General features: G+C 50.3%; 1 protein-coding gene across 9 annotated transcripts in view; it reads right to left on the bottom strand.

Annotated features, from left to right (window-relative positions):
- Window positions 1–25896, bottom strand: part of Prdm5 (PR/SET domain 5) — a 148762-nt gene extending 122866 nt beyond the window's left edge. Inside the window, exons 1-3 of one of the 9 annotated variants that reach the window (XM_078022181.1) lie at window positions 25135–25896; window positions 23466–23706; window positions 1422–1505 (exon numbers count right to left, since the gene is read on the bottom strand). In XM_078022181.1, the coding sequence (XP_077878307.1) occupies window positions 1422–1505; window positions 23466–23706; window positions 25135–25151 (342 nt within the window). In that variant the 5' untranslated portion in view covers window positions 25152–25896. Of the gene's footprint in view, window positions 1–1421; window positions 1506–1932; window positions 3542–3643; window positions 4043–9419; window positions 9680–9914; window positions 10386–23465; window positions 23707–25134 lie in introns of those variants that run through there. The other 8 variants (XM_078022175.1, XM_078022174.1, XM_078022178.1 and 5 more) reach the window with 8 other exon arrangements.
- Window positions 25897–26221: the final 325 nt, after the last annotated feature.

Here is a 26221-nt window from a genome sequence, read left to right as displayed (position 1 = left end):
TGATCAAACCAACCGGTAAAACCAACGTGAAAACACAGTCCTCAGGCAGAGATGGTGAGGAACCACAGACACAGGGTGCCAAGCTGCCAGCCACTGCCACACCAGCACCAGCCATGCAGAGGCCTGGAGTCTCCCATCTGCAAGCTTCCCTTTCCAAATAAAGGTCACCTCATTACCTGATGAGCTCTGCCTCGACACCAGCTGTGCAAACCAGGAACCTGCCACACCAGGATTTTCAGACCTAATGCAGATACCAAAAGCCACCAACGACCTGTTAAATACCGCCATTTTCATCATTTGAGACTTGTTCGGTTATCTTTTGTCATTTGACTTCTGAAAACCTTCAGGGCAAGAGAATTAACTGCTGAGAAAATTAAGACCTTACAGAAGAACAGTGAAAGCCATTAAAGTATTTTTAGATTTGTAAAAGTAAACTATTAAAACAGCATGCTAAATTAAAGCAGTATCTACAACATTTCCCACTTAAATTATAGGGTAGAGATGTTAGTAATTCCCATCTCCATCACTCGCACTACAGAACCTTCTCAGAATCCTCTGGGCACCCCACCTGACCCTGGGCAGCAACACAGGTGATGGTTATCGTGTATTTTGCTTAGAGACCACACACTCTCATGATTTGTGTATTGACTCTGCTAAAGCTATGGCTAAGCTAATGCAAATCCAGCCTTTGCTGCAGGGACTTCAGGGTGTGAGTGACCGCCGCAGTGGGTGGACTGAGAGGCAGACAGCCTCCACGATGGGTGTGTCTCTGGGCCAAGCAGCCAGGCTTGAGACCAAACCGACGGCTTCCAAAGGCACTTCTGCCTGAAGACGGCAACCCCCACCCCTCTCTGCCTGCAGGACTGCAGACTGGCCACCCAATAGCTGCGGAGACGCCATCTTGCATGACACACATAAAACACCTCGTGGTTGCTCCTGGTCTGCTCCAGAGACCAGGCACAGACGCCACAGCCCGAGAGCCTTTCCACGTGGAGATCTCCACTCCAGGTCCCGCCTCTCACATTCCCACCTACACATCCCCTCTCCTGTGGTCTCCTCATAAAAACCATCAGATATAATTCCTGGGGCCCAGTTTTCCAAATTTTTGTTGCAGCTGTCTCTGCCCTTTGCCTCCCCGCCCGTCTCCTCAGGCCCTTCTAATACCCAGAAAGGAGCAGCCACAGACGCAGCTGGCCTGCCAAAGCAGAGGGAAACTCCCTGGCGGCAGGCCCTTGCACACATCCCCACAGGCTGCTTCAGTGATGAGCTATCCATTCCAGAGCTCTAGGAGTCCAATATCTCAGCAGTCTAATTTTATTAAACGCTAAATGTCAAAACTAAGATGCTCAAGTGAAAATCAGCACCCACTCGTGTGGACTTATAATCACATTTCGTGGTTCACAGAGGGCCCTGCTACGCACCTCCCACATCAGCCTGCAGTCCATGTTCTCATCCAGGTCTTCTGGCATCCTCTTCTCCCCAGCAAAGGGCCCAAACTTCTCACCCTGAGGAGCAACAGGCACACAGAAAAGGATCAGCTCAATCATCAAGTTACAAAAATCAACCCCCTTCCATCATCTGGAAGTCTTCTTCCTCAAATCTTTACTCTAGCATTAAGACATTTTAAAATATTAACTAATTTACAAAACATGAAGTATTTACATACGCAAAGCCCAACTTAATCTCCTTGTTAGCCTAGAAATCAGACTCCACACACAGGTGCCAACATAAAAGGGTTAAACTGCCAAACTCAGATTTGAGGAGGCGGGAGCCGCTCCAGGCCGTCCACAGCCCGGGGCAAGTGGGCCTGAAACCAGAAGCTCCCAGTTTGCCGACTTGAGTGAGAGACAGGCCCACCAAGCAGAAACCCACCTGGTTTCCATAAAAGTCATAAATGCAACCCTACTTTGCACAAGAAAGAAGCAGGCTTGCCTTTCTCAGAGGACGACTGTTCATAAATAGAGTTCAGCTTCGCCTGCCAATCTTCAAACTGCCACGCGGCACTAGTTACAGCCGGGTTTCTCAAAGTATGGCTGTGTGCAAACCCACGGCAGGAGCATCTCAGGACGTGTTTCAAACAGAGATCGCTGGGCTTTGGGGTCCAGACCAGACAGTGGGGTGCGGAAGCCACCCTCTGCCACGCACCCTGGTGAGACCCCCAAGTAGGCAGAGGCCTACTCCCATGGACAGGTGACACTGATTGTCTCCAGGGAGCAAGCAGAGACTGTGGAGACAGAAGGAGCGGGTGGGAAGAGACGGAGCCTGTTGTCTGCCTCCATCTCCCAACAGAGCACTTCCCCGGGCTCGGGGGAGCTCTGCCACATGCTCCTGGGGAAAAGCCACCAGCACAGAGCGTCAAGGAACATGAATGACCCAAAGAGCAACAGAAAACCCATACCCTAGGATGAGCAAGGGCACATTGCAAAGCTTGAAGAAATCAAGAAACAACAAACCAGCCCCAAGGAAAGAGCCCGGAGTCAGACAGGAGGAGCACCGCGATCCCCAGGACCTGGAAACGCCAGGGGAGTTTTCAACCACGAGTGCGATTCTTGTGATATCCCAGAAGCGAGGCCGCTGGCTACTTTCTTCAGGATACTGAAGGGAATTTAGAGGGCAGGGGCTCCTGTCCTCACTGCAGTTCAGGCTAACAGGGCCTCACGTCACCTCTGGGAAGACACGTGGCCCCAAGGGTTTGGAAGTAGCCATGTCTCACCTGAAGATGGGACCTAGAGGTGGGCTCCCACACCCACAAAGCCCACGCTCACAGGCCTCTGCCTGAGGCTGGGCACCGCTGCCACGCACTCTGACTATGCCCGCTGGGCTGGTATAATGACAGCACTTTCTTAGGATCAACATCACGATCCTGCACTTCCACAGAGACTGACATAAGCACGAGCCTCATCAGCCTCGCTGGTGACATTCAGGAGAGGAGAATGGGCACTTGGCCACATGCTTGTGACTATTTTTTCTGTCAGTTGAATCACCCTTCATGATGGGGAAAATCCCCCTTCCAGCCACCTGAAGTCCAGCCTCCAGCCTCCCCCATCATCCCTGGATGCACCCAAGGCCACACTGCCCAAGCTCTTACCCCCAGCAGGAAGACCCCGGCCGGCCACGTTCCAGCCATCCAGCCAGGCCTGTGTCTCAGGGCTCACCTTCTGTGTGGGGTTCCTTTGTGAGAAAGCTTCTAAGTTCCTGGCTTCTGATCGCCTCCAGGGTCAGCCCTCACTCAGGTACATCGAAGCGGGTGCGGATCCCAGTGCAAGCACCACACACTGGAACAAAGCCAGGTGAGTGGGAAAGGGTGTGCCTATCGAGAGCTCTTCACTCCAACCAAACGTTAGGGTGGCACAGTGTGGCCCAAAGGTGGCCACTGCCTGCACCGTTCCTGGAGGAGTGTATGACTCAGACTCGTGTATGGAATCACTACATTCCTATGTTGGCAACGAATTCCAACTTTCCAGAACTGCACACCTGCAGCACAACGTGACTCAAGACAAAGTCCACCTGCACAAACCAGCCTGCAGGAGGCCGAGGCCTGGGCCAGGCCCTCCAGTGCCAGACTGCAGGGTGCCTCTCTGCAGCTACTCAGACTGCTTCTGAACTAAGGGTGATTAATCCACTCACCTGGCTGCCCACTCACCTGGCTGCCCACTGACCTGGACATGGCTTTGCCAAGCAGCAGAGTCTGACTGCCACACTGTGAGCCAGGTTCCTGCAGCACCTCTCGAGTCACAGAGGAGGCACTAACAGGGCTTGGGGTGGCTGGGTGCTAGTCCTTGCTCCACTGTCAAGAGGTAGTGCCGCTTTACAATGTCACCAGCAGTCTGAGTGTCTCCTCATCCGTAAGCAGGGGCTTGGCCTGGTTGGCTCTAAGATCCCTTCCAGCTCCTGAGGTAGTGGTTAGAAAGAGCCCACAGACCACGTTTGGAACAACTTGCCAATCAGGGAGATAAGAGTGTGACTGAAACACACTGGCAAGCCCCTAACTTCACAGGAACGTCAGAGAAAGAAAGTGAGAAAGCACCAGCTTCAGAAACGAGTGTCCATTTGCCATCCATGTTAAAAGCAGGAAACACAGGCCACTGAGTCACCATGGGAACAGGACGAGGGGACTCCTGCAGGCCGATGGCAACCACTCCTCCTCTCTGACGTCTCCAGGAAGTGTAAACCAACATCCAAATCTGGGCCAGAACGTGGGCCCCAGGACAAAGCCACTGTCTCCTTAAGAGAGTCACCTCTGACCTTGCTGTAGTCAGCGTTTTTGCTGCTGTAACTAAAAGACCCAACAAGAACAATTTTAAGGGAGGAAAAGTTTATTTGCAGGCTTATGGTTTCAGAGGTCTCAGTCCATAGAACCTGGCTCCATTCCTCAGGTCTCAGAAGTGTGGTGGAGGGAAGCAGCTCACAGGTGGTCAGGAAGCAGAGAGGCACTCACCAGATACCAATGGACACCCCCAAGCCACACCCCAATCCCCACCTCCTCCAGCCACACCCCCTCAGTACTACCACCAGGTGATCAGCTCACTGGCTGGGTTAGGACTCTTAGAACCCATCATTTCTCCTCTGAACCCCCTCACTCTGCCTCACACTCGAGCTTCTGGGGGACGCCTCACATCCAAACTCTGAGACCTGATCCAGACACCTGGGGCACAACCTGCCTTCCCGGGCTCTCTGTGGCTTGTGTCTGGTGGCGCTTCCTCTGCCTGCTTTCACTCACTTTTCTTTTCACATTTTTCTTTCCCTCATTTTTCTAACCTGAAGTTCAACTTTTTTTCTTTAGCCTCATTACATTCTCACGAACTGAGCATCCAGCCTTTACTCCAGGTACTTCTCACTTGAGGTTTTACCTCGTGAAAACACCAGGGTCTGCCTCTTAGTGAGACAGAAAGTTGGCACCAAGGGTGACGGTGACGAGGAGCCCAGAGGCAGTGGATGCCACAGGATCTGCAGACCTCGGGCTGCAGCCGTCTCACCTGCAAAACCGCGAGGGTCTGTGGCGCAGTGCTGTTGGACACCCCATCCAAATCCATTCCTGTCTACTCTGCTGCCCTTAGGCACACCTTCTCCTCCACCTTATGGAACCACCCACTGAGGTCTCCCTGCAGAGAGGCCAACCTGGCAGACACACCCACCCGGGAAGGCATCACAGTGCCCCAGGTAATCTGGGCCAGAAGGCATCAGACTTGAAACTGTGAGGGGCAGGAAATCCACACCCTGACCCCCAGGATCACCTTGCCCTCTGACTGCCACTAAGGATCTCGGCATGGGGAGTTATTCTGCATCACCTGAGCACACTCACTCACAGGGAGGGCAGAGTCCAGGAAGGAACTGCGCCACCCATGGCAGAGCCCAGGAACGGTGTGGGGCCTGGAGCCCAGGAACGTGGCGCCCTGACCAACCACCAAGAGCAGGGAGTGGAGCCTCCCTCAGAGTCTCCCAGGACCCCGTGACCCCACCCTGTTTACATGTTTGGCTCCAGATGCGTAAGATAATAAATTGTGTTGTTTTAAGCCACAAAGTCTGTGATGATTTGCCACAGCAGTCAGAGGAAACTCATACCCCAGGACTGTCAATAGCCTTTGTCCTGAAAAACAGCTGTGGACAAGATCTAGGGCATCAGGAGAGTTCAAACTGGAACGTGGATTCATGAGTGAAGAGGGCCGAGAGCAATTGCTCTCGGCAATGAAGACGGCCTTGCAGCACTGGATGCTGCGTGCCATCAGGAGCTCCTAGGCAAAGGTACTGAGCAGTGTGGGGAGAAGTGGCCCTGGGGGCCATCTCAACAGGCCCGAGTGAACCCTGTGAGACCTGGGCCTTAGCAATCTCTTCATGCCTTTACTGCAATTAGGGGACCAGGAATCGAGTGCAGACACATTTTATTTCATTTATAAATCACTTCCTTTTTGCTTCAGCTTTATTTTATTTTTTATTTCCTTTTAAAAATCCCAATCTAAATGCCAAATAGCTCCACTATGTTAAGGGTAGACAAGTTATTTTCTGTAAAAGAAAATAACTATCTCTCTGAAGAGCAGACAAGGTTTTAGCACCTTAATGAAGAAAGGCTTAGAAAGGAGAGAAAAATGTTCAAAGATCAAAATTAAGGAAAACTGCCACATGTGGTCAAGAGGTGATAAATGAGCAAGTTTATTACCTGCAAAGTGGAGACAATCATCAACCACTTAAGACCACTGTCTGACACAATGAGACAATACGTGCCAGCCCTGAGTAAACAGAACCTCGAATTCAAAACCTGTGCGTGCATACGGCAGTACCAGGCGCCACGGGCTCCTCTGTGCAGGCACATCCCAGTGGGGATGTTTCAGCAACTCTGGGGTCTGCCGGGTCTAGATCCCTTCAGCCGCACTTCCAACACTGTGCCTTCAAGCCATTCAGCTCTATTCTGACCAAGGAGCAGCACAGCTTCTCACCCAACCAACTCCCTGAGATCAAAGTCACAGGGCCACCACATAGTGTCATGCTCCCTGGCCCTCTGCCTCAGGTCCCCTATGGGACCTACAAGCTAATGGAAGAGTTGAAGGACACAAGGCATGTGCAGGAAAATGCTCAGCAACTTGCCAAGCCTCCTGCAGCCCAGGGGATCTGCCCGGCACCTGCAATGTCCGCGGCTCTCCTCTCCCAGGCGCACATGACCTCATTACAGCACTGGTCAGACTGTCCCCAGGACTACTGAGTCCAAGCCCTCTGAACTTCCCTTCTCCAGGAGTGCTACCACAGGTCAGCTCCTGCTGTCACCTCTGAGGTCAACCCAGGAGGCCACCCTCCGTACTTCAACCCTTCATTTAACCTCACACAGGCCCTTGTTGTCTGGGTAACCCTCCCATTTTAGCTGCTTACCACCATGTCCCAGTCTGTCTCTGCACACAGTAAAACCATCTCCCTGCAAAGCCCTCTGTCTGGCAGAATCATGGCCACATGTGAATGAAAACCTGCAGACTAAAGTAATCCAAAGGGAAGGAAAGCTGGTCGCAGTATCTCCCCACCTGGGTCCTTTCCTTAAGATCATCAGATCTGACATCTGGAAGGAACCTTGTAATTACCCTTCCCTGCTGGGACACAAGCCCAATGTCACACAGCATTGCCCATCACTCACTCCTAGGGGCCAGCAAGAGAAAATGGCCATGAGAAAAGTCAGGAGCAAGGTATCTGTTTAACTTTTGTTCCTGTATATACTGGCAAGACCAATTTTGAGCAGCTAACATTAATTTAGTGCTTTGCAACCTAAAATATCACGTCTTTATGAAAGCATAAAGGTGTGCTCATGAAGTCACAGGGCAGACACTTAAAACAAGGTCTCCCACGGGCATGTGAAAAGCACCCATTGTATTATTATTATTATTATTATTATTACTACTACTACTATTGCTAATATTATCATTGTCATCATCATCATTAGCAAATGGCAACCTGTAAGATTGTGAATAAATTCAGGCTTTTTTCTACTCAAGGGGTTTCCAATAGACTCCTTATCTTATTGCCACTACAAGGAATTTACATCAAAAAAAAAAAAATAGAAGCAACAGGTCTGCAAAAAAAAAAAAAAAAAAAGGTAACTGCCAAGTAAATTCCATTAGGACCATTATAGAGCAAGGGAATTAGGTGATTAGCTGCAGGACCAGCTCCCGAGACCCCACCCAGAAAGGGATGACTCTAGAGAAGAATCATGGCACTCTGGAAAGGGAATTCCAGATCCACCTGGTGAGTGTCATGGGTTGAGTCTCCAGCAAGATTCCCCAAGCTCAGTCTGGATTCAATTCTGCATTTGAAATCACCAGATGGCTTGAATTGTAATGGTTCTGTAAAACAGAAGTGTTATACCCGTATACATGTAATAAAAGTGTGATAAAACATCTGGAATTTCCAACACAGATAGCTGAAGTAGCATATTCCAAAATTTGTTTAGAATGGAGAACATGAAACTTTGAAATAGGTGCTTAACACCACTGGCAATCTATCTTCCCAGACCTCTTGATTTATAGTCACCTAGACCTCGGGTAACTTGGGAAATATTTAAAAATTGGGAGACTAAGCACCAACAGGTAAGGGTGCCTTGCTGACATTCACTCTAGCCGCGTGGCTCAGCTGAAATCTGCTCTCCAGGGCCAGGCATGCCGTTGGACTTCAGCAGGTAGAGCTGAAGCTGACTTTAAGGTCATTTCTGGCACCTGTGAATAGTCTATGACCTTGTGAGAAAACATCTTAGAGTCACAACTAAACTCTGTCAATTGTTGTTTGGATTTAGTGAAAAAATCTGCATATTCTTTAAAATATAGACAAGTATTCAATCTGCAATCTCGACAGAAGTCTCTGTTTTATATATTAAAATTACACTAGCCAGGAAAATATAAGCTTCCACTAATGCGACAGTTATGCTACAATAATAAAAGACTACTTCAGAAACTGTTTGCCCTCTTGTCCCAAAATAATTAACTACTTCCAAATAACCAAGTACAAAAAAAATGGTTGAAATTGATAAAACTACCAAAAGATAGTGAGTGCATTGGCCAGCTGTTTCTAAACTTTAAATAGTATTAAAAAACAAAACCCAAGAATTATAAGTCTAGTCTTTGGAACTTTGGTGTCTTACTATTCATAACATTAAATAGTCTTTAAAAACTATGCTTAATTTTGGGGGGTAATTACTTTTATGCTAGAGACCTTAAGAAAAAAAGAAAGAAAGAAAGTCCATTTGGGAATTTTTCACGTCCTGTGAGAATGAAATGAAAAAAGCACTTCAACTCTGTAGGGAGAAGGCATTCTGCATGGCTGCCCTTGGGTATGGATGCTCCTAACTGTATGGTAACATCTGGCCATTCACAACATTCATTCACTACACCTTTAATTCAAATAAAGTGTTTTCCTCTGTTTTTCACATTTACGCATTCTCCCAAATTCCCATTCCAAACAGTGCATTCCGGTGGATTTTTTTCCAGCATTGCCCTGGAGGGCTTGTAGGAAGTGTTGGGAAGGGTCACTCTTTCTCCATTCACCTGCTCTCAGGTCAGAGCTGGGGAAAGGTCACTCAATGATAGGACGCTGGTGTCTCTGGGCACATCCCGGGACCCTCCTGGGGTCCTGCCCAAACCTGCTTTCTCCATCTTTGGAAACATCTGCAAACAAGAGGAGCGGGTGGGAGGAGGGGCTGAAAAGGTGGCAGGGATAGGGGTCCATAATGTGTCCATGGCTCCATAAGAAGCCACACATCTTCCAGAAAGAACTGGAGCTGCAGACTTAACTCATTAACTCAGCAAGAAATGTAACAATTTCCGTTTTCTCGCCTTTTAAATGGAGATTGAAGCTGATCTCAGAGGAGTGTGGCGCCAGCGAAGTGAACTAATGGAGGTGACTACCCTGCGTGGGCCCTGGCACAGGTATCCCGCAGCAGGGGCTCTGGTTACCTGCGGGCCTCGCCACGCGGCGGCGATTCCAGGTCCATGAAAGGACCAGGCCCACGTCCCGGCGTCGTGGGGTTGGAACTCCAGCTCCAGAGACCAGAGACCCCTTCCCGGGCCTTTGCTCCCTCCACCCCACATCTCCAGCGCGTTCTCGGGTGGACAGTGCCCGGCGCGTGACCTCATCTCGCGCCTCAACATTTCTGCAAGAAAAGCTCCAAACCAGAGAAAATTCCAAAAAGGCAAAGAAAAAGCAAAGGCGGACGGACGAGCGGGCGCCCCCCAGAAGCTGCAGCAGCACGGGGCGGCGAGGCGCCGGCCGCGGTCGGGCCTGCGAGGGCTGCGAGGGCGCCCCACGCCCGGGCGGAGCGGGCGGGCGGAGCGGGCGGGCGGCCCGGCCGGGGCGGCGGCGCGGGGCCGGGGCCGTGCGGGCCGTGCGCGCGCAGCACCGCTCGCCGCGGGCCCTACGTGGCGGGGCAGGGGCGCGGCCGCGGCACCCACCTTGCTCACTCGGCGGGCCGTGTAGAGCCCCATGCCGTCGTGCACGCGGGAGGACTTCAGGGAGAACCTGTCCGGCACGTACATGCCCAGCATCCTCCCCCGGGCCGCCGCGGCGCCAGCGCCGGGAGGCGACACGTCGAAATTGGGGGTGCGGGTGGCGGGGAGAGGCCGGCGGGAAGGAGGAAATGGAGCCTTCCTCCCAGAATCCCCACCTCCCGCCGATTCCAGGATCCCCCGCGGCCCGGCCCTCCTCGCGCGGCCCGGCGCGGCCCGGGACTCGGGGGACGCGGGGGACGCGGGCCGGGGGCAGGGCCGGGCGGCCGGGGCCGGGTGGGGGGCGCAGGCCGGCGCCGGGCGCTGATTGGCCCGAGGCGGGTGCGGGCCGGAGCCGGCCGAGCTGCCGCGGGCCAGCGGAGCGGGTGAGCCCAGCCAGCGCAGGCCGAGGCGCCTTTGTCCTGTCCGGGGCTGACCTTGCTCCCCAGAACCGCACCCGCTTCCGGGAGGGTTTCCCGCGCCCCTTCCGAGGCGACGGGACCTGGGCCTTGACACAGCTGCAGGCACCCTCCAAAAGGACTTTCTGGAGTCCCGGCCCTGAGGGAGGTCCTTGCACTTCCAGGACACACTCTCCCTGAGCTCTCCCTGGTTTGAAAATCCCCAGACCTACTGATGTTCGCCGCCAAAGGCTTGGGACCCGGGATCCTAAACTGTGGCTCTGAATCACCAGAGTCCTGACACAGTGTCTAAAGCCTGGTGCACCCTCAGCACAAGCCCAGAGCCTCTGTCCATTTCCTGGGGTGATTTTTCTGTAATTTTCTAATGCAGAGGTCTTTCCCTGGACACCATTTTTTGTTCCTAATTGATGTTCTTAAAGCATTAACACACAACCCACAGAAATGTTGACTGTTTCTTCAGGATGGAGGAGAGCCTTGAAACACAACATTCCTAAACAGATTATGATTTAAGACTAAAAAATAGAAAAAAAAAGAGTATTATGAAAAAAATATAATCGAACATTTGAAGAGTTTAAAGAATAGAATAAATGAATCTTTCTAAGAAGTTTAAGGGTAGCAATGACTGTTTCAATCTCTTTGACTTGCCACAGATTATACCGGACTTCTGTATGGGGAAATGAATTCATAAATAAAACACAAAGTTTGGAGGAATCTGGAGTTGGATGACCTTGAAACACATAGTAGGTGTTCAGTAAATATTTCTTGAAAGTCATTTCTGAGTCCCAGCTGAGAATTTTAAACTAGTCAGAAATGAGACTGGCATGAAGGGAGACCCTCATTGCTATACAAAATTACATATAAGAGGTTGTGAGGGGAATGGGAAAATAAACAAGGAGAGAAATGAATTACAGTAGATGGGGTAGAGAGAGAAGATGTGAGGGAAGGGGAGGGGGATAGTAGGGGATAGGAAAGGTAGCAGAATACAACAGTTACTAATAGGGCATTATGTAAAATTGTGGATGTGTAACTGATGTGATTCTGCAATCTGCATTTGGAGTAAAAATTGGGAGTTCATAACCCACTTCAATCTAATGTATGAAATATGATATGTCAAGAGCTTTGTAATGTTGTGAACAACCAATAAAAAAAAATAAATGAGACTGGAATTCACTTTGCTCTTGGTTGGGCCTCAGGAGAATCTGGGAGAGTCTGCAGCAAGTGCGTTTCCAGGGGTCCTCTGCATCAGGCCAGATCCACAGGCCCCTGGAACCAAGCCCCATCCAGAGATTGGGCTGCATCTCCCCAAGGCATGCACACTCCTTCAGACAGCTCAGCCACAGGGCCCACAGGCAAAAGCTCTGCCCTGTCTCTCTGGGCTCAGAAGTCTCCACTGTCTCCATGGGTAGGAGGGGCAGCTGCTTTGGCACATAGCACTTCTTAATCCTGTGCTGTTTCTGGGGAACAATGTCACCCACTTGAGAATATTCACCTGTCTGACTGTGGGCACCTTTACAAATTAGGAAATGGTAAACATAGGAAATGGCAAATATACAGGATTATACAAATTGTTAGATAAGTCTGAAAGCAATAAGAAGAAAAGCTTCATATTTTATGAATCTTAGCCAAAGGTTTGTCTTAAAATGGACACAAGCATTCAGAATATTTCATTAAAGCATGCAATGTTCTTTTTATCTATTAAATAGAGTGTTCTGAAGACCTACCAAGTCAAACATGGTCATAAAAAGATTTTCATAATAAGTTCCATTACAACACATAAAAAGAGTATGTGTTTGCCAAATCAAAATGCACAGTGCTGACCGGAAATTTGATTTTGAAGCCCACAAGACACTGGTAGTACCATGAGTCATTTCTTAAAACTTTAAAAGCTTGAGTGACCTTTCAATATTATCTTTGAAAAACGGGAAATTAAAAGTCTGTTTTATATCAAAAGTTTAAATCCAGTCTTAAAAAAATAAATAAAATACAAAAGTCGATATTTAAAGTATGCCGGAGCACCTGACTTGCTTATTCTAGAAAGCAGTGCACACTCTCCACAGGAAAAGGGGCTCCAACACATTTCTCCTATTTCAGGTTTGCTTTGGAGGATTTTTTTTTTCATTGATATGCCTGAAACAGGTTCTAATGATTAAATTAAAACTGGCTACTTATATGGGCCTTGTTTTTTCATTTCAGAGAAGATTTGAACTGTAATTCTATGTTAATTGATTGTTTCACCACAGGTATTGTATTATTGAATTCTTTGACTGTGCCTCAATTACTAATGACAGTTTCTAAGTGCCACAGTAGAGTAAAAGCTCAATAGGACAGAAAAAGGAAAAGAAAACAGATTTATTCATGTTTATTTTCCTGAGAGTCAGAGGGATGTTGTGGTGAAAATATAAAACTGAGCTTCCAGAGCAGAAAAGAATAAGCTGAATTTGGTATAATTCAAAAAGCAAAAAGAATGAAAGGTAGGCAGTGATGCCTGTCATCCCAGCGACTCAGAGGCTGAGGCAGGAGGATCACAGTTCAAAGCCAGCCTCAGCAACTTAGAGAAGCCCTAAGCAACTCCGAGAGACCTGTCTCAAAATAAAAAATAGAAAGGGCTGGGGATGTGTCTCAGTGGGCAAGCACCACTGGGTGTAATCCCTGGGAGAGAGAAGGAAAAGAGAGAAATCCTGTGAAACAAAGCCACGGGGGAGTGGCAGGGAGTGGCAGACTGCTACTCTGGACCGTCCTCTTCTCACAGAGTCCACAATAGCAATAGCACCAGGGAAAGACATCCCTGGACCAGGAAGAGGTGGGCACTGCGCTTTCCTTCATCTCCTGAACAGCTCACACCGGCCAGAGGAGGACAGAAAGTCCCTCACCAGGAAAGACCTACAGGCCCCTGAAACCTCAGTGAGTCACCTTACACTCAGAACGCTGAGGGGCTGCTGAATAACCCAGGGCCCTACCCACAAAGCCAGCGCTGCTCCTGGCACATGCCCACAGGTGACAGGAAGCGGAGCAGCCTGGAGCAGCCTGAGAGCAGGACACCGAGGATCCCTTTCCAGGTGCAACGCCCACAGGAAGAGCCCAGGTTCTTCTGGTCCACAGCCCACTGAGGTCCAACAAGAAGGAAGAGGGAAGAATCCGACGGTCAGCATCCAAAGGGTTCCCGTGAACCCCGACTTCCCACAGAGGGAGGAGCTGTCCAGACCAGGCCTCCTGGGAAACTGAGGCAGCACAAAGTCCGCCCACAGGCATGAGTTTATTAGGGATGGGGAAGGGGGAGAGTGGACACTCTCAGGGAGAGGGTGGGTCCTCTCAGAGGAGACAGGGACAGTCCACCTCTCCTGCCCTTCAGCTTTATTGGGGTCCCAGGGAACTTTCCAGAGAGTCCTGCCCAGTTCCACCTCTTGACTTTTGACTGACAGCAAGATAACCTCAGACTTTCAAGTCCCCATTGCCATGACAACTGCAGGTCACTGGCCCCTGCTGACCAGTTCTAAATGGGATCTGTTCTTACAGATTTTGTGAGTGGGAAAATGATCTTCAAGTGCCCGAGTTCTGGGACCTGGCTTGTAAAAGGGTCACAAAAGTCTCCCCACTCGGGCAGAGTGCACTCCTCTTATCAGCATTATTTCAGGCCTACATTTCCCATTTCTCCTGAAGGTGAGACAGGTGGTTTGCTGAGGAGTGTAACATACCCTGTCCACCCAGCCAGGCAGGGCTGCAGGTGAGCGGCTTTCAAATAGGAAAGCATGCAGGGGTCAGCAGTGGGCGAGTTTATGCAATTATTCCCTTAACCTCATGTGCCCACCACTCCTGTCTGTCCCCTGTCAGATCAAATTGAAAGAATATGCTGCCTCAAAAAAGAAAATGTGTGAGTGTGTGTGTGTGTGTGTGTGTGTGTGTGTGTGTGTGTCTGAAAATCAGTTTCCAATTAAGCCAGTTTGGATCATAAAGCTCTAAAAAAGGAAAGAAAGAAAGAAATCCTTTCAAATCTTTTTTTTTTTTTTTAGTAATGGTACCCCAGATTGAGCTCAGGGGTGCTTAACCACTGAGCCACATACCCAGACCTTTTTATTTTTTATTTTGAGACAGGGTCTTGCTTAGTTGCTTAGTGCCTTGCCATGTTGCTGAGGCTGGCCTTGAACTCACACCCCTGCGGCCTCAGCCTCCCAAGTTGCCGGGATTGCAGGGTGCACCACAAGGCCACCCTTTCAGACCTTCCAATCAGGTTTCAGCTGGGCCAAACAGATAATATTCATGGCAGTCATTAAACTCCTCTTTTTCTTATAAACCAAGAGATCTATCTGTGACTAAGAACTGAAATCGGTAAAGCTTTTATGACTTAACTGTGGATACAAGAAGTGTCCTCAAAACAATTTTAAGAAGATGAGTTCCCTCCCAAGATACAAATCCATCTCAAAGACAGGCCTGGCCCTCCCGCCCAAGCTGGCAGAGGTCGGTGTGGGCCGCGAGCTGACGGAGGTCTGGAGCCCCACTGGGCCCCGCTGACTGCACAGGACACACAACCTCCTGGAGCCCGATGGTGGGAATAGACAAGTGCCCACCAAGACAGACGGCAGAGACCCACAGCACCCTCTGCAGACAAGGATGGTGACCCAAGGGTCCCCCGAGGCAGCCCGAGGCCAGAGTCCGAGTGGGGGACTCCTGCTAGTCTGAATGTGGGAAGGAAGGGGCAAGAGGCTTTGGGCCACCCACTGGGGCAGGCTCTGTGGGAGCTGGAGAGCTGCCCTGCTCTTTGGTGGGTTGGACCTGAGGAAGCCTGAAGGCCTGGTCCCAGCCTGGGGCACTGTCTAGAGGTGGGCTCTCTGGGAGGAAGGAGGTCCCGGGTGTGCTGTTAGGAGGGTATTGGACTGGGATGCTGGTCCCCCGCACTCCTGTCCACCTTGGAGTTCTGCCTCCCACGAGCCTCAAGACAACGGAGCCGAGTGACCGTGACCAAACCTCTGAAACCATGAGCCAAAATAAATCTTTCCTCCTTTTAAGTGGCTCGTATTGGCGTTTGTCACTGTGACAGAAAGCAGACTCACCGGAAGGCCAAGTCCTCTCTCCAGTGTCTGTCAGCCTCCCCAGGGCCAGATCTCCAGCTCCAGGGCAGGTAGAGTCTCCTCGACTCTTAGTGGTCGCCCCAAACTGCAGGGAATGGAGAAGGGCCTTCTCCTCGCCATGGCTAAGCGCCTGCCCACAGCCCTTGTTACTATAGACCAGCTGGCAAGAGCCACACGTTTATTTAATAGCTTTAATGTGGCACGGGTCGGACCCTTCCTAAGGAAATCAAGACCTCAAGAAACAAGGAAACCTGTGTTCTTGTTACCAAGTTGGACGAAGAAGTGGGGGTAGTTGTCCTAAGCCCGTCACCTGCAAGGCGTGTTTTCTAGTCCCTGTTTTACACACAGGAGAATGAATCTTAGAAAGGTCACTGACCTTATTAGCCAACTCCCCACATCCAAGACGTGGCAGAGCTGATCCCAGCCTGGGCTGCTGGTCCCAGTGTCCCTGGCTGCCCAGCCTGGCCACTTTCCAGTCACACTTGCCCAGCAGGCCTGGCTCAGCAGGGCTCCAGGGCAGGCCAGCTTCTTCTTCCTCCTCCCCAACCCCTTGCTTGCCTTCTGCTAAGTCTCTACAATGGGGCTGGAAATCTGGTCAGCCAAGCTCTTTACTTTTGTTAGAAAACAATAAAAACCAATAGAATGTCTCCTGTGGTCAGCTGCTGAACTGTGGTCAAATCAGCTGTGTCTAAAAGAAGCCATGATTTCTCCAAGGATGTCTCCCCTGCAGGGAGGGACCCTGAGACAAGCCCTGCCATCTCCGAGGGCCTCTCTGAGTCTGGCAGACTCCTGGCCTGCTTAGGACTAGAGTCTAACTCATGCACAAATCTTTTATCCACAGAATGGAACTTAAGAAACATCTGTAGTTAACATAGAAAATCAATCCCAACGTTCTTACATTAGACAGAACGGATCTCCCTTTTCCCCTATTAAAACAAACCGTGGCTTGGGAGCTGAACTCCTCTGTGGTCAATGGCGCCATCCTGACTGGCCCTCCAAATAAGCAAGTGACACAGCTCACAGTACCGTTCTCTAGAAACCCCAAAACCCCGACTAAAGATCGGCACAGAGACAAGGACCAACTTTTCCCTTGGAAAACAATATTTCAAATAAGCATTGTAGCTGGGTACCGATGTCCTGGCCACCGTGCCATAAAAGGGATCCTTGCACACTGATGCGACCAGTTCCCGAGTGAGGCACGGAAGCCGCCTGCAATTCCAGAGAGGTAAGCTGCCCACTCTCTCTTGTGTGCTGAATTGTGAAAGCACAGCAATTAATATTATTTAAAGACCATTAATTTTAGAATTTCTCTCTGTTGTTTGCAACATGGGAGTAACATATTTTGTAGTTGAATGAAGAATATGATTTTTTAACAAGTCCTTTCAGTTCAAGATAATAGTCATGAACATTGGTTTCTAGTGTCTTAAAGTTTTTGTAATTAAGCAAAAGTACATTGATATTACATATTTCTGACACAGTGACAAAATTGTTGATGAAACTGGCGTGTGGATTGTGAGCTCTCCTAACTTGTGAAGTGTAGCAGGTGGATCTGCGACTGCGATAAGAGACGGGGGGAACGATGGCACTGTCCCAGCAGCACTCCCCACCATTCCTTAGAAGTTAACACAAGGAGAAGCAAAGCGGAAGACCTAAGGCTGAAGGAGGGTGGACGGGTGTCAGCCTGGAGGGACCCAGGGACACCACACAGAGCAAGAGCAGCAGGCTCCCTGCCACGGGGTCCCACGTTCCCTCCATGGCACGTCTAGACAGCTCCTGGGCCACGGGGGATTCCGTCCTTACAGAACTCTATTCAAGTGCTGCACAGCTATAGACAAGAAACAGGCATCACACTGATCCCTGAGTCCCCAGTCCCGGAATTGCTGTAGAATTTTACTATGAAGAGCCTCCGACCAGAAAGAAGCAAAATCACTTTCTAAAAAGGCACAACGGCCATTCCAGACCTGCGCTGAGTGGGGAGGAGGCGTGTGACAGCAAGGTTGGTAAGACAGCTGACCCTGGAAGAGAACCAAGGAACACGGTGAGCCCGATAGACACAGGGAAAAATCACGGGGCCAGAATTAGTTCTGGAACCAACATATACAAGAGGTAGAGAACCATACTCAGCAAAGCACAATCTACAGGGACAGTCTGCATGTTCACCCCTTGAGAAGGGTCAGCAAGGTCACCCTAAGCCAATCTAAAATCAAACATCAACACTGTCCCCCCTTCCCGGGTCATCCAGGAGCCCAGATGTACCTCTCCTCGCAGGGAAGAGGGAAACTGCAGGCCCAGACACACCAGGAGACCCCGGCAGCCCTCAGGTCTCGAACGCAGTGTGGAGAAGTCCAGGGTTCACACAGGTGCAGGAGCCCGTGTGGTACACCCCCTTGCCCTCCAGGACCCACGCAGCCATGGCTCAGCGTCACCTGCAGACATCCATCAGTTGACCCATGTCTGGAGAGTGTCCTGCCTGGAGCTGGTCACCACAGCCCATTTCAGTCTGGAGAGCACAGTCATTGCCCTGGGCTCATACAGGTGACCCTAGTTACTCAGAACCTTGCAAAGCAGGAAGTCTGGGACCCCAGCTTCCACATCTACACAGTGCCCAGTCTCCCAAGGAACAGACTGACTCGCACAGAGTGAAAGTAGCCCACCGTCCTGTGTTTGCCTGTGCCCAGCCTGGTGCAGCCAGGAACCCACCCTGCCCTGCCAGCTAGCACACCATATGGCCAGCTGGATCACAGCTTTGCACACACGTGAGCCTGAACCTGGCCAGGCAGCAGCCATACTGTACCGGAGCACAAGTGGCCAGTCCAAAAGAGCCCTGGGCCTGCACCCCACCTGACAGCAGGCCAGAGGTGCCCACTGAACAGCTGCCTGGGCTGCAAAACCACATACTCCTTAGCATGGCTCTAAGGCTGCCTAAACCCCTAGCAAGCCGGCTACACAGCTGGCTGGACTATGGCACCCAAGTCCAGCCCCACAGCTGGACAGACCGTAGCCCCATCCACCAGGGAGCCCATTACACAGCTGCCAGTCCCCAGGGTCTGTGGACGCCTTGCCTAGCACAACAGCTAGCCAGGTGGCAGCCCAACCCCCTGCAAAACCATCCTGTGCCACTCTAGTTACAAATGCCTACAGCCTGGGCCATGGATCCAGGTACAGATCTCACTGAGAAGGATCAACAGACTAGAATGAGCAAAAACCACACTGCGGAGTCAACCTAGAATCAGAGTGGACATATCACACCAGTCAGCCCGCTGGCTCCAGGAAACAGAAAACATAGGTGGAAAGGTGACCATTGCATGATATGCACACGTTAGTGTGGGGACACCGGACATGAGAAGGGAAGAGGACCTGGCCCCCAGGAGGACACAGTGAGTCTCCAGAAACAAAACCAAAGAAAGGAAGTCTGTGGGATGTCAGGAAGAGGAAGCACACCAGGTTCAGGAGAGGACGGACAGACAGCTTAGTGAACCAGGTGCAGGAAAGGACAACGGACAGACAGCTTAGTGAACCAGGTGCAGGAGAGGACGGACAGACAGCTTAGTGAACCAGGTGCAGGAGAGGACGGACAGACAGCTTAGTGAACCAGGTGCAGGAGAGGACGGACAGACAGCTTAGTGAACCAGGTGCAGGAGAGGACGGACAGACAGCTTAGTGAACCAGGTGCAGGAGAGGACGGACAGACAGCTTAATGAACCAGGTACAGAAGAGGATGGACAGACAGCTTAGTGAATCAGGTACAGGAGAGGACAGACAGAGCTTAGTGAACCAGGCGCAGGAGAGGACGGACAGACAGCTTAGTGAACCAGTGCAGGAGAGGACAGACAGACAGCTTAGTGAACCAGGCGCAGGAGAGGACAGACAGACAGCTTAGTGAACCAGGTACAGGAGAGGACGGACAGACAGCTTAGTGAACCAGTGCAGGAGAGGATGGACAGACAGCTTAGTGAACCAGGCGCAGGAGAGGACGGATGGACAACTTAGTGAACCAGGTGCAGGAGAGGACGGACGGATAGCTTAGTGAACCAGGTGCAGGAGAGGAAGGACGGACAGCTTAGTGAACCAGGTGCAGGAGAGGAAGGACGGACAGCCTAGTGAACACAAGAAAGAGTTCATCATCTGAGTGAGTGAGACACCATGGAAAGAACTAAACAGAGATCTTGCAACTGAGGACTCCAGTGAATGGAGAAAAAAAAATCTGAGCCATAACAACAAGATCAAGCAACAGAAAGAATTTTTGAACCTTCAGGTAGATCTTGGGATTAACAAAGTTTGGGGTGGGGGAGAAAATGAGTAGAGAAGGGTTACAAGACCTATGAGTCGTAATTAAGCATGCAGATATTTTCTTTATTGGAGGGAGAAGACATGAAGAAAGGCAAAGAGGTCATATTACATGAAGTAATAGCTGAGGACTTCCTAGGTCTTGGGAGAGATGTGGGCTCTCCAATCTGCGAAGTTACAGAACTCCAGTGAGGCTCAAACCAAAGAGGTGCTCTCCAAGACACACTGACACCACGCTGTCAGCAGCCAAGGACAGGGTGCACTGCAGGAGAGAAGTGTCAAGTCACCTGTAAGGGAACCACCACCCCCCAAAGGCAGGCTCCTCTGCGGAGACCTGTAGAGGAGCAGAGAGTCGAATGACATGTTCAGAGAGTTGGAAGCAAATAAGCAAAAAACCCAGAACTCCATCCAGGTTCCCATACCCAGCACAGCTACCCTTCAGAAATCAACCTCGTTTTTCTCAGACAAGGGAAAGCTGAAGGAATTCATCCCCACCAGACTGGCTTTATAACAAGCACTTAAAGAAGTCCTCGTCCAAGGATGGAGGATGTGCACCACCATAAGGAACATGTGAAGTGGAAAACACACTGGGTGACGCACAACCGAAGAGGCGAAGCCGAACCTGGTCAATACGGACAACCACTAAGCCACAAAGAGAAACAGTGAGAGGGAGAAAGAAACAAGAGTGCACAAGGCAACCCAAACTAGCTCACAAAATGGCAGGCGTACTTGGTTACCTGTCAATAATGACGAATATAAGCAGATTCCATTCCTCAGTTTAAAGGTACAGATGGGTAAAAATGGATAAAAGAGTAAGTCCTAGCTGTATGCTACCTGCAACAAACTCACTCCACGGGTAAAGACACGCTGGACTGCAGAGAGGGGTGGGAAAACCTCCCCTGTAAACAGAAGCCAAAGCAGGCAGAGCGGCTCTCCACATCACATAGGCAGACTTCAGCTCAGAACTGCAGGAAGACAAGGCCACCATGTCACGATGAAGGCTTCGATTCAGGAGAGGACAGAACCCACAAACACCGCCCTGCACCCTGCACAACCTGATGTGATCAGACCTGAAGGGGGAGAGTCCAGCGCAGGACAGCTGGGGACTTCAGCACCCACTCTCATTAGCAGCATGTCACCCACAGAGAAAATCAACAATGACAACAACGAGTCAGGGTTCGAACGGGCTGGCAGACGGGCCAGCAGCGCTGGGTATACATTCTTCTCATCTCCCCTGACAAGGGCAGGTCATGTGTTATGCCTCAAAGCAAGCCCTGGCAAATCTTTCAAAACCAAAACCACGTCGTGCATCTCCTCTGAGTACAGTGGAATAAATAGAAATCAACAGGAGAAACTAGAAATTGTGCAAATACATGGAAATTAAACATGCTCCTGAAGGACCAATAGGTCAGTGAAGAGATTTAAAGATAAATTAAAACATACCCTGAAACAAATGGAAACCTGACTAGCAAAATAGTACCAGAGGGAGCTCACGGAACGAGCGTCTACCCTGGGAGGGAAGGAAGGAACCCCATGTTCAATGAATCTGAATCAACATTGAAATGTCTCCAAGGAAAGTTAAGCCAGAGGAAGCAGGTTCTCTGTCAAATTTTACCAAGTTCATAAAGAAGAAGCAAAGCCAGATCTTCTCAAACCATTCCAATAAATGGAAAGGGAACAAATTCTTCCAAACTCATGCCATGAGACCAGTATTGTCTTCATTCCAAAATCAGACAAGGACACAACAACACAAACACAAAGAAAATTACAGATTCTGCTACCTGATGAGCAGGATGCAAACATTCTCCACAGGTCACCAGCAAGCTGAATCCCAACAGCACACCAAAAAGAGGAAGACCCAATCATCAAGTGGGATTTGGTCCAGAGACAATTCAACACACACAGACCAAAACATCAGGACACCACATCTGCAGAATGAAGGAAAATACCCTCTGACCATCTCAGTGGATGCATAAAAACCGTCAATGAAACTCAATAGTCCCCCCTGGTAAAATTTCTCATCAAATTAAATACAGAAGAAACACAACTCAACTCAAGCCACATGGGACAGACCCACATCCAACCTTACATTGGGTGGGAAAAGGTGGAAATCCTTAAAATGTGGAGCAAGAGAGAACAGCTACTCTCCCCTCACACCCAGCCCAGCACTGGGAGCCCTGGCCAGAGCTAGGGGAGAGAGAGAGAGAGAGAGAGAGAGAGAAAGGGTGTCCAGGAAAGGAGGAGATCAAGGAGCCCTGTAGGCACAGAGAAGAACCTGAAGACACCATCAAAGCTTTAGAGTCCTTAGCTAAACTCAGTGAAGCCAAGATCAACATGCAGAATCAACAACATGTCAATACACTGATCACAAACTAACAACACAAACCAGGAAATCAATCCCATTGTAGCAGCTACAAAAAATAAAACACCAAGGAATAGACTTAGCCACGGAGATGAAAGAACCCCACAGTGAAAACCACAGCACTGAGACTGTCCATATCGTGGGTTGGAAGAACATCGTTGAGGTGTCCAGAGGGATCTGCAGGTTCACTGCCATCTCTACGCAGACACGGGTGACTTTCTCCGCAGAACAGCCAAGCATTCCCGAGCCAACAGGACCAAGCAGGGGGGCCTCAGTCCACCTGACTTCACAGTACAGACAGGCACAGAGTGATCAGAGCTGCCCTGAGCGGCTCAAAGCAGACGCAGAGCAGCGTACAGAAGCAGGCCTCCAAGCCAGCCTGCACACCCACACCCGCTGGGCCCGGAGCGTGCCCGGGAGCTCACTGAAGAGAGGGGTCTTCAGTCACCAGGCCCACGAACCACGCATTCACCCGCAGAAGGGTGGGGAGACCCTCACCTCTCACCCACCAGCAGTCACGGATTAAAGATAAGGGTCAGGACCACAGATCTGGATTTGGAATGATGAAAGGAGGAGAAAACACAGGAGAACACCCGTGACATACGACGGAGCAAGGAGTTTTCTGATAAGACCCTACATTACAGGAAGTGAGACCAAAGAGAAAAATGAGATTGCAACAAACGAAATGCTTTTTGCACAGCAAAGGAAACAAGAAGGAAGAGAAGACCTGCAGAATGGGAGAGAATACACATGCAAAGTGCACCTTGAGGAAGGGTTAACGTGCAGAATATATTAGGAATTCCAGCCACACCAAACAAACAAACAACAACAACAAAAAAAAAAACCCTGATTTTTAAAAGGGCAACGGACCTAAATGGACACTTGTCAGCACACACACCAGTGATCACAGGTCCATGACTAAGTGCTCAGCATGGGCACTCACCAGAGAAATGAGGCTGCAGCTGCAGCGAGATATCCGCTCGCCCCAGTAAGAACGGGGCCACCAGAGGGCCAAAGCCAAAATGCCAGCCAGGACGCGGAGAAGGCCACTCTCCTGCACACAGCACAGGAAACGGTGGGGTTTCCTGGAATGCACAGGAAGTAGAACTACCTGTGGTCCAGGTCCTACTACTGGGTGTACCTGCAGTGGACATGAGCTCACCCACCGAGGACACGCCTACACCCGAAGGTCTACCACAGCAGGACTCACCACAGGTAGGCCTCAGCCTGGACATCCACCCATGAATGGGCAGATAAAGGAAATGCAGCCTGTGTACATGCAGTGGAAGAGCACTCATCCATAAAATCCTGTGTCAGCAACGCGGACCAGCCCAAGGACAGTGGGTAAGTGAGATAGGGCACAGGGGCGTGAGCACCACACACTCACATGGGTGTGACAAGTGCCAGTCCTCCAGAGCCTGGGGCACGAGGCTGGTGGGGTTATGGAGAGCAGCAGTAGGTGGGCTCCGGGTGCCATGGACAGAAGGAACCATTTCCACTGCTCCACAGCACGGGGAGGCCTTTGCTGGCCACTGGTGACTCCATATTTCCATACAGTCAGTAGGAGTGATGGGTACATCTGATCATTACATGCTGTAAGTCTGTGCAGAAATATCACACGTCGTCCCCTAAACACACAGAGTTATTAGGCGTTAATTAAAAAATAAGAGAGGAAAAAGACATGAGACATACAATATACCCTTCCAGAAAGCTCTGTGAACTGCACTCCCATCGGGGGCGTCGGACCACTCAGCTCAGCGACCCCAGAGGTTGAAACGACAAGATTCTGACTTGTGCCTCTCAGCTAGCCTCAGAAGAAAACTGGGTTTCGTGTTGAAAAGCCCATTAAGTAACTACACCAGAACTGACATCCCTGGCCTGGGTTTCATCACCAGAAGGCTGGTGGCTGGAGGGGGTGTGCCACAGGACACGACCCTGGAGGATTTCCAACTTCACAAGCCTCGATGTTGCTGAACGAAGCCCACGACATTCAACACCAAAAGACAGAGGCATTTTAGATCTCTGTGGCAATTTCTGCCAAATGAGGTTCAGCAGGGGAAACGTGGAGCTGTGTAATTCTCCTGCTTTATATATTTTTCCATGGGAAATGGACATCGAGATTTGAAAAGTAACACCTTGCAGCAGAACATTATTTTTCTTCTTTTCCCAGTGTGCCCAAGTGGCATCAAGTTCAAACACTTTTCTGAAAATATTTTTCAGTTGTTGAGGGACCTTTATTTCATTCATCTATTTACATTGGTGCTGAGAATCAAACCCGGTGCCTCACACGTGCTAGGCAAGTGCTCCACCACCGAGCCCAGCCCCAGCCCTCCAACACGTTTTTACAGATAGTCCCTGCCAATGTGAAGTCCAATTTCTCAATAAAACACAAGTCAGGAAAAGTCAATGTCTTTGCAAATGTGATGGTGTATTTTGCCCTCAGAGAGTCTGACTGAGTTCCCACTACTTCAGGGGGAGTGGAAAGCACCGATCTGAGGCAGAGGAGAGTCGGGCGTCTGGTGGGGTGGAGCATTTCTCATGCGCGTGCTGATACAGAGGCTGGAGAGATCTCAAAGGCAGATGGACAAATCTTATAATATGGCAAAATTCAGTTAAAAGGAAGCTGTGAGTTGACCCGGTGTTGAAGATTTAACTTACTTGAAGAACATACTTAATGAAGATGTTTATGAGTTCACTCGCAGTACTAATTTGTACCGACATCGCTTTTTATAAAGGATGAAGGTTGCTGGTACTCTGTGAGCTGCTGGCACGTCCTGCAGAGGAGCCTCACTGTTCCACAGGGATACCCAGCTGCCACCATAACCCTAACACTGACTCTAGGAAGGACAGACACAAGCCACCATCTGACCTATGACCTTTCCAAGTATACTTGACTTCACGACATGTGACCCCAGTCTCTCTGAAGCAAACCAAATATACAATCCAGCAGGAAGAAAATAAAACCGTGCTGATACAATGTTGTGGTAAACAATAATAGCAAAACAAGAGCATTTACACGGTTAGGGGTATAAAATCTAAAAGACCTTTTCACATACCAGCCCGGACGTCTCATTCCAGAGGTGCTGACTTGGAGAAGGGAGGCCGAGCCTGTGTGGAGCGGGAGGAGGGCAGGAGACGCACCAGAGGCTTGAAAGCTTGGGAGCTTGATTGATGGACCAGTTCCAGAAGCTTTGAAGAAAATGTCTCGATGTGTACGCTAAAACTCTGAGGATGCCCAGAGAGGTAGAAAGAGGGAAGGAGATGGAAGGAAAGAATAATCAGGAGAAAAAATTAAGAGGAAAAAGTCAAAACATGGGAGTAATTGCAATCAATATCAATGGTTTTAAAGTAACTGTCAGGGACAGAAGGGACCCATGTGTCCATTGAAAGGTGAATGGATGAGCAAAACCCAGTAGGTACATCCTCAGAAGGAAGGCCACCCTGCCACGGGCCACAGTGTGGGTGCAGTTTCAGGACACAGTGCCCAGTGGACCCAGCCAGTCATGATGTGGACCGCCAGAGTGCTCTTCAGTGGGGAGAGGCCCAGTGTGGCACTCAGAAGCAGAATGTCCAGGGGCCCAGGGGCCCAGGGAGTGACGGGGTGGGCAGAGAGCTGCATTCTGGGAGGAGAGAAGTCCGGAAGTCTGCTGCCTCGCACTGCGAGCACCCTCAGCACCAGTGCACCGCACACCTTCAGTGGCTGAGAACAAAGGTTCGTGATGTTGTATTTATGGCAACTAAGAATTCAACAGTTGTTAAAATCCTTGGTAAAAACAGAGTCACTGAAGGCTTAGAAAGCCAAGGGCAAAGCAGGCCTGCTGCAGCAAGCTTCAACAGTCTTGGGAGGGCAAGAAGGCTTGTTAACCCTGAGCAGAAACCCGGGCTCCAGTCCCACAGACAGCACACCCTGAACTACAGGGATTCCGACCATGGAAACGTACAGGGAAGCTGACACCCGGGAAGCAACAGGCACCCTGTTTCCCACCCTTAGAATGCCCTGCAGTCTCTCCTAGGGACTAGTAAAATAACTAAATACCTGTGCCATGTCTAGCTGGTGTGGCAGTGTCCTGCTGAGAAGCCTCTGCGCTAAAGCCTCCTCAGCCTCCACCTTGATTGCAGGCACATAGCTCCCGGGAGTAAAGG

Source organism: Ictidomys tridecemlineatus, chromosome 9 (assembly GCF_052094955.1).
Source record: "Ictidomys tridecemlineatus isolate mIctTri1 chromosome 9, mIctTri1.hap1, whole genome shotgun sequence".
NCBI classification, from domain to species: Eukaryota; Metazoa; Chordata; class Mammalia; order Rodentia; family Sciuridae; genus Ictidomys; species Ictidomys tridecemlineatus.
Note: the sequence above shows the minus strand (reverse complement) of the source record. Positions and strands in the feature narration are given on the sequence as shown.